The following is an 11,877-nucleotide window of genomic DNA, read 5'->3' as shown; positions in this document are numbered from 1 at the left end:
CTGGTGTGATATGTTCGATACCCACGAATGAGTATGATTTGAAAAATATGTAGAGGAGGAAATGTCGGATTCGAGAGAACCAGGAACCCCCAGCAGCTTTATTCGACGGCCACCAGGGGGGACAAAGTTTCTTTTATCTCTGCCCTCGACTCGATCCAGAGCATATTGACGCACTCAGGCGACACATGCAGGGGAGTCGCCTAGCGAGATAAGAGATAAGCCGGCCTTGGTTCCAGTCCAGTTCCCTTTGGGGGGGCGGACCCTTATCTTACAGGGGCGTGCGGGTGGCCCGATGGGGGTGGGACGACCTGAAGAGTGGGGTTCCCACATGCCGTTGGCCCAAAGGTTGGATGTGTGGGATAAGGCGAAACACACCCGTGGACACTGGAAGCATCGGCCAGCTGCCGAATCACGGCCTGAGCTCAACCAATTCAGATGCTGCGATTCGGGGGGCGGCAGCTGGGCGTTGCCCCAATGGAAGGATCGTCGACCCCGGTCCTGGAGGAATGAAATGCCTCACTCTTCATTGGAGATGATCCATGATCCTCCGGAACAAGCGGTTTTGCTTTTTGTTTTGCTCTCGTGAGACCGAAACTATCGCTATCACTATGGTCCCGCGGCATCGAGCTTTCTCTCCTATTTGTGATCTCTCTCTTTACTGCTTACTCGCGCGGGAACCACAAACCAGCACAACGCGGAAGGTTACGAATGTGGCTCACGATACCAAGATGTGTCCACCATGTGTCTGTCCAGTGTCAATCTCGAGTAGCCGGCCAGCCCCGGTAGCGACTGGGCTGGATATTTCTGCAAGTACTGCTGCTACTCGTTATCCGGAGAATGTTTGATGGTGGCCGGCCCATGATGGGCAATGGGCATGCGATCTCGCAACCACCACAGCTGACCAGCCAGGGCACGCAGGTACAAGGTAGCTACGTACTCTCAGTGGGGAGCTCTAGGCAAGATGGCGCTGTACGGAGTTAGATTTATTAGGCCCTGCTATTTTAGACTGCCCGCGCTACGAAAAAGAATAGGTCAGCCTTATCAACGCCTTCTGATTGGCCACGCGGGCTTTTTCCTTTACACATTCGCCTGACGAGGCGGCGGATTTGCTTCCTGGCTTTGGGGTGCAGTCTCCAGAGTCCAGACAGACCAGACCATCCCTCCATCTCGCCGCGGTACCATTGCCCGCTTGGCCGCCCGCGCGTCGTGTGATGATGGACAGCTCCTCCGACTTGGGGCAGCCTCCATTCTCCCGTCCTTGACACGCGGATCGACCCCGGGTTTGCGGCGAGCAGCCAAGCAGCCTGTGCACCCCCTCCCAGCCCTTTCACGAGACACACACCACCCCCCGGATTCGATTTGTCGTCGACCTTAGTCATACCTGTCAGTCAAAGTTTTGACAATTCTTTCTTTCCTACCTGTACTTCCAACGGCAGTGCAGATCACTCGCTTTTGCAGATCTGGGGAAGCATATGTATCTCCGTACCCGACCTACAGTCAATGTGGACGAGCACTCGACTACAGCGCGACAATACGTCCCTACCAAATCGATTTCACTGTAATGGCTTTCGACCGATCTCGGAGTGCTTTTTTTTCTCTCTCACCATATTATGTCAGCATCCTTCATATCTGTTCCTGGTGTGTTCGGGGTCTCCCTAGTGGTGTCTCAAAAAGTCTAAATGCCTGGCCATAGTGGCTTCGCTGCATTCCCCGTCATATAGACGGTCGACCAAGTGATTCAAAAAGAACTGTATAAAGCACCGATACCTATAGAGTCTATGTACGTAGCTACATGAATCTGGACGAAGCGACTGCTTGCAAGGTATAGTTCACCGCGTTGGCCGGCACCCGAGGGTAGAACTCAAAGGTGAACGCGGTAGTCTTCCCGGCCGCAATGACGGCATTGACCGTATTGGCAGTCAGGATCACACTATCCTTGTCCCACCTCCACTGCGAGTCGTAAGTCTAGATGAGTCTCGTCAGCTAATCAGTCACTTCCAATGCCGTAAAAGTGAAACGTACCCCTCGTGCTTGCTGCAGCGGTCCGAGCCACTTTGTCCACTCGTCGAACAGATAGGTCCCGTCAATCTCCACCATCTTCACTGTCGCGAGCCTGGAAAGGCCCTTGAACGTGACCGGTATCTTGAGGTCGGCCCCGGCGACAGCGACAGAGCTCGTCGTCGCCAGTTCGGGCGTGTCCCACTGGACGATCTCGACCTGCACCGGCGCACCGGCGGAGAAGGTCAACGTCAGGTTGGCTTTGCTTCCGGGCTCTGCTGTTGGCGAGAGGTATTTGGACAGGAAACCGGCCTTGAATACCACGCTCGAGCCCGAGATGGAGAAGTCTGCTGACTGCAGGGCCTCGCCTGTCCCGGCTTCAATCTTGACCAGTGCGTTACCGTTCAGCTGCAGATCCACCGTCTGGTCGGTCACATCCTCGCCTACGCGATGGAAGATGTAAGCCGAGCTAGATTGCGTTGGCGCCAATGGGTCGACCGTGCTCTCTGCCAGAGTGTTGGAGATGCCCTTGGCGGCATCGATCATGATGTCAATCCCTACCGGGTCGCGCCACTTGCTGGCGGCCCTGTCGAGGTATGCGTCACCGTTGTCCCAGACCATGACGGATGTGTTGCGAGCCGCTGCCTGTCGTGTGACAAAGTCGAGCCACTTGTGTCTCGCGGCAGTCTCACACTGCTGAGGGAATGCGTCATATTCCCCGATGACGAGGGGCACGTCGGTGAAATTGTCGCGAACGATGTCGAGGTCGGTCAGAACCGCCTTCTTGTCATCCTCTGATCCCCAGATCGTCTTGCCCCTGGTGCTGTCAATTCTGGTCTATATGCATTACAAACGAAAACTAGCTACTTACCAAGCATTGAATGTGAAGTCGTCTAAAATGAGTCGACCGACATCAGTTGAAAGACTTTTGTGTAGAAGTCTCGAGCAAGACTTACAAGGGTTATAGTAGTGATATTGCAGAGCCCATGGATTGACGATATTCCTCGGCTTGACGAACCATTGTGACGTCTTGGAAGGATCCATGGAGCCTCCCACTAGAGTAACAACACGCTGCGTGTTGAACCCACCAGACCGAGCCAGTCCATTCAGGAAGACCCTGTTGAGAATGTTGATCTTGGCGCCATCCTCTGCTGTATTTGCCGGGGGCTCGTTGATCGGCTCGAACGCGAGCAGAGATGACTTGCAGCCTAGCTTCTCGCCAATCTGCTGCCAAGACTGTTGGAATTTCTCGTATATCATGCTCAGGTTTGCATCGCTCTTGGTGACGTCGACCCAGGAAGAGTCTAGAGAGAATGGTACCAGCTCAGCCAGTGTGTAAGTATTAAGGTAGACGTCTAAGGGCTTACCATGATGCATGTTTGTAACCACGTAGAACCCTCGCTCCGTCGCCATATCGACGACGTCCGAGACGCGCTGCAGCCACGACGGGTCAATCGTCCAGGAAGGCGATCCGGTCAGAAAGTGGTCGGTATAGGTCACTGCGCGCCGTTCGTCAGTTCCTGTCACCTCCACTCGAGGGAATTAGATCTCACGGCTTGCCTGGGATGCGAACACTCTTGAATCCAGCGGCTTTGACATCATCAAACGTCTTCGGGACCACAGGCGGGTTGTTCCAGGACCCCTCAGTCGGAAAGGCGTCGAGGGTATTACCCAGATTCCACCCTGGGTTCATCCCTGCGACGAATTCGGCCGCCGAGATGGGCTTGAACTCTTCCGTGCAAGTCACTCTGGCTGTGTTTCCATGGCCTGCTAGCGCTTGTGTAAGTCTAAAAGATATTGTCAATAAACGACATAGTACTAGGATTCAGAACAGTACTTACAGAAAGAAGACGGGCCAGAAGGCCCTATTGAAGCATTGCATGATGATCTCAACAAGCCTGTTGATCTTCGAGATATATCCCAGTGCCTCAGTGAACGGGCGTAGAAGGTTCAATACTGATGTTTGGAACATTTGAAAGATATAAGCAATCCTAGCGTCGTAATGTGAGATTCAATTTAACCACGCTCCTAACTCTCTGTAATAGCGAGATGCCAATGTCGTTGGCGGGATCTCTGGTACTCGAGATTACCCATCGGGGATGTGAGCTTCACTGGGAAATGAATGTAAGGCCCGTGGTGTAGGTGGTCCCACCGAGTGCAACCCAGATTGTACAACATGTAAGGCACGTCTTAGTCAGTATGCACGCGTTACAGGGTTCCTTCGGACGCGTTGCTGGATGCGATCTGACCCGGTGTTCTCATGCAGCGTCTCGTTCTTGGATTATCAGTGTACCAATCAAATATCAGGGCAGCAATTGTATTTGTGCTCGTGACCTTATTGTAGAATTAACTGCACTGGATTCAAAACGGCAAGTGGTATAATAAGAGAAAAGGAACGCGCTCGCGGTATGTAAATTTTAGGGAAAATGTCGAAAATCACCCCCTCAAGCGTGCTTGCCACCCGCAACACTTGCAACCGGCCCCTTTCCGGCCTCCATGACACTTTCGTAGTCAGGCGGAGCATCCGATCCTGTTGCGGCAGCCGGCGGCTCCTCGCGCGGCGCGGCGCGTGAGCTCTCTTCTCTTGCTCTTGATGTACTCGAGCCATAGAGCCGTATGCTCTGCAGCGTCTTGGCATCCAGGCCCGACGTGTCCGCCGCGTAGTCCAGCAGAACCCTCGCCAACTCCTTGTTGCCGGCCTCGACGACCTTGTTGAACATCGACTGGCCGACGAGGTCCTTGGCGTTGGGGTCGGCGCCGTGCTCGAGCATGAGCCGGGCGAGGGGGATGTTTTGCATGTCGAGGACGTAGCTGAAGATCGGCAGGCTGGTGATGTCCCGCACATTCGGGTCGGCGCCTTTGTCCAACAGCAGCTTCACTAGCGGGAGCGTGTTTCCGTGCTGGAGGATGGCCTCCACGAGCGCGGTCCTGCCCGTGATGTCCCGCTCGTTGGCATCGGACCCGCGCTCGAGCAGGAGCCGTACCACCTCCAGGCTCGCTCCCTGTAGAGCCTGGATGAGGATGCCGCGGCCGGTGATATCCCGCGCGTGAAGATTTGCGCCGTGGTCGAGCAGGAGACGGATCACGTCCACGTTGCCCCTGTCAATGACCTCGATGAAGTACTGGCGGCCGATGATGTTCGCCTCGTTGGGATCCGCCCCGTGCTGGAGGAGGGTCTCGAGGACAGCCAGATCGCCAGCCTGAGCCGCATAGAAGAGCGGCGGTAGATTCTTCGCCCTGGTGGTAAGGTTTGCGCCCTGCTCGATGATGAATTCTATCATGTCCACCCGCTTGCTGTCGATGGCACAGAATAGTGCTGTCTTGCCGTCCTCGTTCTTGCCGTTGATGTTTGCTCCCTGTGACAGGAGGCCCTTGATCAGCCCTGTGTCGCCGTGTAGCGTCGCCTGGCAGAGAGGGGACACGAGTGGCTCGGGCTTGAGGCGCATCGCGGAGGTGACTGCATTCCAGGTGTTTGCAAGACTTGACAGAAAGCCAGATCCCGATGCACCTTGTGACGAGGAGCCTGCAGACTGTGTGCTGGAGTATTGAGGCGGAAGGTCGGCGCTGGTGGATGTCTTGGTCCGGATGATGTCTCTGCGCTGCAAGACCATCGTTCTCGTGTGTGAGGCCTCGCTGAGGAGATCTCGCGCACTCGCTGCGTTCAAGATGGCGTCTTGGTCCCTCACAGACTGCACCTCCAGCAGTCCCTGGAAGAGACCTAACAGAGCTAATTCCGTCTTTAGACAAGACAGAAGCTCTTCTACCACTGACACATCTAGCTCCTGCGATTGGACAGAACCAAGGCGGCGTGCCTGTTTGTCTATGGCAGCTAGTGCGCGCTCAAACTCCTGCAGCTGGTTGAGGATCTCCGAGCGAGCCGTAATCGACACGGCGGTGGACCTCTCGAGACTTCTTTCCAGATTGGTTGCCTCCTCGCTGACCCCTTTGAGATTTTGGCCCAACTTCTCCACGTCCGCCCACTGTTCATCGCCAGTGTGAAGCCCATACGCTTCTTCCACCTCTGTCGCAGTCGCCGCGGCGCGATTGGCCACAGACGAGCAGAGAGATGTGATTGATGTGATTGACGTCATCGTTTCAGATCTCTGTTTTGTGTTCGTAGAAAGAAATAAGAATTTGAGCGACTATCGTGAGCGAGCGCGAGAAGGAGGCTGTTGGGGCAGGATCATATACTGAACGGGCAAAAGTGGGCTGATTTGGGAGGAGGGGCATTCGCCAAGGCAGCAGACAGCCTTGATGTCGCATTCTCACACGCGGCATCGCCAGAGCTGACCACAGAGCTAGCCGAAATGGCTGTGGGTGACGTTGGCGCATTACGAATGCTGCTACGGCTTACTCTTCAATCTTTTGAGCAGCCAGGTGTGTTTCTCCCCGAACACTGGACCATGCAAAGCAATTGACGGAAATTCTTTATAATTATATTCGTGCCGTTCTTCGCTGGCCGCTATTCGTGCATCGGCAAGAAGACAGGCCTCACAGCAATTAAATATGTCACCACCCACCTTCTCCGTCATTAGGATATGGTATTTGCTAGTATTCAGCACCCTCACGATCAATACTTTTACCTAGCTCTTTCTGACCTCAAGCTTGTATTGACACCAAGAAAGATCATGACGATGTCTGGCTAGCGACTGACGGCGAAAGAGACCCCTGCAGCTTCAGTGTAAGACCTCGGAAGATTCACAATTGGTTCCTTTGGGTTGGGTTCAAGCATTTGCAGTATCAGTCCCATTCGGAGTTGCACGCCTCTAGGTGTGCATGGCCACAAGAAGGGGCATATGGATAACGAGGCGGGCAGGCCGATAATTGGCTCATGAATAATAGGCACACCCGGAGGCAGACTTTGGTTCGAATCATGCTGGCAAATCATCTGGGATGGGGCTCAAGCAAAACTAGGCACATCAGAACCTCGTATTAAAGCTGCCGATTGTTCATCCCCGCCCTCGTTCTCTGCTCTCCCTTCCGAACGACATCCTCAACATGCTAAGGGTCTGTACCGAGCACTACCTACTATTACCATCGTCAAGCCTCACGAGAATTTTTGAAACAGGATGGCCGATGCTGTCGGATTAGCCATAGGCTTACTGTCCTGCGGCATACAGCTCTACTCTGCCGTTGACACCTTCTGCCGCGCACTCAAGGATCGCGACCTTGACGCGTCCAGCCTTTCATCGACGAGTAGGCAGCTCCAGAGCCATGGCCAAACTGTCCTAGACACCCTGAATAGGATACCAGCCGAGTACAGCAAACATACGGAAAGTATCACCTACGTACTGGACAACTGGCACGCCGAGAAAGGGGAGCTGGATATTCTCCTGCGAAAGGTCACCTCCTGCACCGAGTCGCTTAATTGGACAGAGAAGCTGAAGTATGCCTTTCGGGAGCAAAAGGCCGTGTCAGCCTTCAAGGCCCGGCTCGAGGGGCATATGAGAGCACTCCTGCTCGCTCTGGAAGTCCTTGGAGTGTGAGTAACTTGATCTTCTATGTAAATCTCAATATGATTCGATATGCTGATGAAGTATCATTGTAAAAGCGATTTGGAAGCCAAGATCCTTGCAAACACAGCCGAATCTCTCCGTCTTGGCGACAGCACCCACACTAATGTGGGAACCATTTTAGCAACACTGTCAATGTTGAAAACACAGCAAGCAACTGTCATCGATGAGTTGCAACGAAATTTGGCCCTTTCCAGCGAGATCTCAGCTCAGGTGAAGCGAGTCTGCGGCGATGTTAGCGACATGAAAACCGTCGTAAAATGCGGCGAGAGTTCCCAGAATGAAGCATTGAGGTTGATCTACGAGGAGCTTTCTAGGCTGAGGCAGGCACAGTCTGTTCAAAGCACTCTTCTTCAAAGGAACATCGTGGCCACGGTGGATAAAACCAATGTAGGCGTATTTCCGAGCTATTGTAGCTAAAGCATTGACACATCTATACAGAGACAGATGTCCTCATCTAACCACTCGGTTTCTGGGCCAACGGCTGACGCGTTTACAACTCCGCTTTGTTCAAGTTCGGACAGATGCAATTGCCAGTGGCGTAGAAAGTGCCACCGTTCCGGAGCGGCACTGTTTGGCCTCGCTCTGCTGGTAGAGCGTGGGCACTGGATATGGCACGAGCCGCATTGTCCCTATCATACGGGCCGGTCCTCCCATCGAAGTATAACCGTCTCGATGCAAGTACGACGTTTCCTAGCAAGGAAAATCACAGCCACACTAGAGTTCGCCTACAGTGGTGGAGGCTGCAGTATATCCCCAAATCTAACCTTCGTCGCCGTAGTTGACATCTCGAGACATAGGGCTTTCCACTTCATATTAGATATTGATCGCGTTGCATGTGAACAAGAGTTACCACCTCAAGAACTGGAGAGCTTCATCACCTCCGGCCTAACGCGTTTGGTTGCAAAGGTCAAGGAGGGTCAAATGTCCCTCAGCGGCGTTGATAACGTGAATGGAATGAATCTTCTTGAGTTCTTGCTTTGGGCGAGTATACAGGCATGAAATAAACCTCGCGGTGACCTTGCTAATGGCATTGCCAGGTGCTATCATGGGCGCACCGGAAGAAGATGAACATGAAGCCTCTTATCGACCTGACAATTTTCGTTTACGAAAACGTCTATCCGTTCGTCGACCGATCACAGTAAGTCGAATGTCTGGATAGACACATATTGATTTTGATGCTAATACGGTGCCATAAAGCTTCATTCCCTCACTGGCGGAGTTCACTGGGAAGACAGGAGCTTTTCCGCCCGATCTTGACAACCTGGTATGGGCTATATGGACGCAAAATTGTTTGCGGGTGCATGTCCTGATCAACTCAACTACATGGGAAGCCTCTCTTCAGATGGCTTACATCAAGAGCTTCTGGGGCTGCAGGTTTCTAGCTCACTGTAAGTTCCTGATTTTATCCACCATTAGTCTGTTCACAGGACTGTGCTGATGAATAGTAGCAAGAGATATAGGTCCGATAGGTCATGCGATCAGGGCTCAGTCACTTGTGGAGCTTGATCGAATCGTTGATGCTGATCCTGCAAGTCTACGCGAAACTGTGGATTGCATCACCACGGTACAGCTAAGTCTGTACTGGCCGGCAGGGATGGAGTACATATTACAGAGACTAGTCAACGATTTAGATGGGCTGGAGATCATCCATAACCTGTTCTTGAGACCAGCTCTGGCCGAGATCACTGCGACTCATCGCGACATACAGTCAGAGTACTATAGTTGCCAGGGCTGCAACCTGTCCAGAAGTATCTCGTTGATTCTAAGCTTCGGGTGTGGGCTCTTGAACAAGGATTTTGCGCGCGGCTTGTCAGTGCGGTGTCTTGAGACGATCCTTGTCGAGCATTTATTGGACCGAAGAACTCGACTCATGGAGGTCGCTCTCAATCATCTCACTGAAGGCGAAGTTACACGATTTGGCTTAAGTCCGAATGGGCCCATTGACAGCGAAGCGATGCAAGTTCTCCCCTACCTCGAACGGCAAGGAGTTGCGATTCCCACCATCCTTCTCCCTTACCAAAAGGGCGACTATCCTCCCGATTGGTATTGGAGACGTTGCTCGATATGGCACTGCCTTGTGTCTTACAGCGGAGATTACACTGCCAGCGCTTTACAAAGAGTTTTTGATGCTGGTTTTACAGACATCGACTCTGGAGTCTTGGGTGGGATAACACCCTTAGCAACCCCAGTCACTAACCCACATCCCCGCGCAAACATAAAGCTATGGCTACTAGAACGGGGTGCCGATTTGCAAAAACGACTTGAAGGCGCATCTTCACCTTTCATCGGTTTCTGGGCGACTCGCGCAACCATCGCGCACAGCATTGCCGTAGGCTATGGAGAAGCACAACGCCGAGGCTGGGAAACAGATCCTGACCATGTGCTGCTTGTACAACAAGTGTTAGCCGTGTCTTGCCGGGATGGCTGTTCTTGTGTCTGCTCTACAGACGGCTGCAGTACCACATTACGTTACCTCAAAAGGTCCTTTGATCTCTGCCTGAACAAAAACTGGAACACCAAATGGCAGGAGATCTGGATAGCGATTGAGAATGAAGTGCATATCGATCTGAACGATGCCCTAGTGAAGCGCTTGAAAGAGCAACTAATGCTGGATCTAGACATTCTCGAGGGCTTCATGGCGGATGATTCGTGGACCGTGTTGCTGATACGATTGCTTTCCATGAAGATCCTAGGCATACGCCACACGTGTTGTGACACCTGGTCGAGTTATCACTACAGAGACGACTCAAAAGCATGGCAGGAAGATATAGCAGAGGTAGGGACTGAGGATTCGGAGAGGTACGACGACTTTCTGACATTGGTGTTTGACATGGAAAACGAGTACAATGCGAAAGTGCAGACGCCTCGGGAATTTCTGCTCGGAACATGGTGGGACCGAATATGGGAAGTCCACCGGGAACAAAACTCACAGCCACTTGACACCAAGGAGTGGACTCGATTGGGCGTTCGGATGGTTCACACAGCACAGAAGCCACCAGACGCGGCCCCGAGGTACGACATGTCGAGATCTGAAGATCGCCGCCTGTATCTAGAACGGCGGATCGATGAGCTTTTCGACGAAACGAAGCCAGCGCCTGACTTGTGGCAGGGAACAACATGGGACCGATCATACCGGGATAGGTGGAGAGGCTGAAGCAGAAAAGTCCACCTGTTTGTTACCAAAGCCAGGCATATCGGACTCCCATCCTACTATTGCCGACAAGCAACCTGATAATCAGCAATAATTCGGGTTTGGCCCAGTCGTCCATCGCCGAATCAACTCAAAACATTATCCCGCGAATGTGCCTATCGGTAACCCTACAGAGTAATCTTGTTCTGCAGGTGTGATGCCTGGGCTTTCTTTTGGTGGGGAGGAGATCTCGGCTGCGGTGTTACTGTTTTCCAGCGCGAGATACCCTTTCAAATGACTAGATAGAGCGTGACTTCTCGACACATGTGAGATGTCTCTGCTTCCACTTCTCATGTAGGAGGTATGCTCGAAGAGGTTTCTCTTATTCTAGCGGAGTGTGTGTGGGCATGCGCGTGCACCTGAAATTCTTGAGTAAGCAGGAAGAAAAGTGGGGGTTTCCATTTGACAATTGGACTTCACCTCAGAAATCAAAGACGAAAGATGCCTTTTTGTCAGAAGGGGCTGGTCCACTAAGGACAACCCTAGGGCAAATTTAGTATGTGGAGCTGTCTCTGCCCAACCACACCGCCCTTTAGGGCCACCCCTAAGGGCCGGCGGCCCCTCTAGTGGCCTTCCCCTTTTCTCTCTTAGAATTAGATATCTTAATAAATAGAATTTAATTGATCTAACCCTTAGTTAATAGTTATAAGTCTGATTAATATCTAATTAAGTAGATTAGAGTAGATCTATTTATTTAGAGTAACTATTATAAGATTTAGACTATAGAGTTATAGATTCCTATAGCTAAATTTAATAAGAAGTAGTTAGAACTCTTTAGAATATAATAATAATCTAATTAATCTTCTATCTAAGTTAGAGTATTATTTAATTAACTCTCTTAATTATTTAACTATAATATTATAGTTAAAAAGAATCTAGATAATAACTAGATAGTAATTCTTATTAATAAAGTAGACTAGAATATATAATATTTATATATCTATCTTAAAGTTATAAATAATAGAATTTAGAAATATATTAATCTAGATAAAGATTAAACTTTAAAGTCTTCTAGAGATTATTTAAGATCTTTTTTTATTCTCTTAATTGTCACAGAATCAACCGCCGTTACCGCAGTGCACTGCCCCAAGGGCGGTCAGCACGATAAGATAGGCAGAAACGCACGGACCACACGATCACCGCAGGACGAGTGATCGTGAGTGATCCAGTCAC

The 11,877-nt window shown here is 51.6% G+C and overlaps 3 protein-coding genes across 3 annotated transcripts; 1 reads left to right on the top strand and 2 right to left on the bottom strand.

The window, feature by feature from the left end:
* Positions 1-1,788: 1,788 nt before the first annotated feature.
* Positions 1,789-3,970, bottom strand: E0L32_012066 (uncharacterized protein; the record flags this gene model as incomplete). The annotated part of the gene is made up of 7 exons (XM_031134865.1): positions 1,789-1,965; positions 2,023-2,815; positions 2,870-2,891; positions 2,955-3,302; positions 3,366-3,497; positions 3,670-3,785; positions 3,840-3,970. The coding sequence occupies 7 exons, from the start codon at positions 3,968-3,970 to the stop codon at positions 1,789-1,791; spliced, it is 1,719 nt and encodes a 572-aa protein (XP_030999332.1).
* A 472-nt stretch (positions 3,971-4,442) lies between these two features.
* E0L32_012065 (uncharacterized protein) lies at positions 4,443-6,089 on the bottom strand (the record flags this gene model as incomplete). Its single annotated transcript, XM_031134864.1, has 1 exon — positions 4,443-6,089. One exon carries the CDS (start codon positions 6,087-6,089, stop codon positions 4,443-4,445), a length of 1,647 nt encoding a protein of 548 aa, XP_030999331.1.
* A 907-nt stretch (positions 6,090-6,996) lies between these two features.
* Positions 6,997-10,668, top strand: E0L32_012064 (uncharacterized protein; the record flags this gene model as incomplete). Its single annotated transcript, XM_031134863.1, has 7 exons — positions 6,997-7,005; positions 7,119-7,480; positions 7,550-7,901; positions 8,552-8,652; positions 8,712-8,902; positions 8,960-9,088; positions 9,146-10,668. The coding sequence occupies 7 exons, from the start codon at positions 6,997-6,999 to the stop codon at positions 10,666-10,668; spliced, it is 2,667 nt and encodes an 888-aa protein (XP_030999330.1).
* Positions 10,669-11,877: the final 1,209 nt, after the last annotated feature.

This window comes from Thyridium curvatum (genome assembly GCF_004353045.1).
Source record: "Thyridium curvatum strain D216 chromosome Unknown NODE_134_length_54934_cov_82.696225, whole genome shotgun sequence".
Taxonomy (NCBI): Eukaryota; Fungi; Ascomycota; class Sordariomycetes; order Thyridiales; family Thyridiaceae; genus Thyridium; species Thyridium curvatum.
The sequence above is the reverse complement of the archived record's forward strand: the minus strand, read 5'-3'. Positions and strand labels throughout refer to the sequence as shown.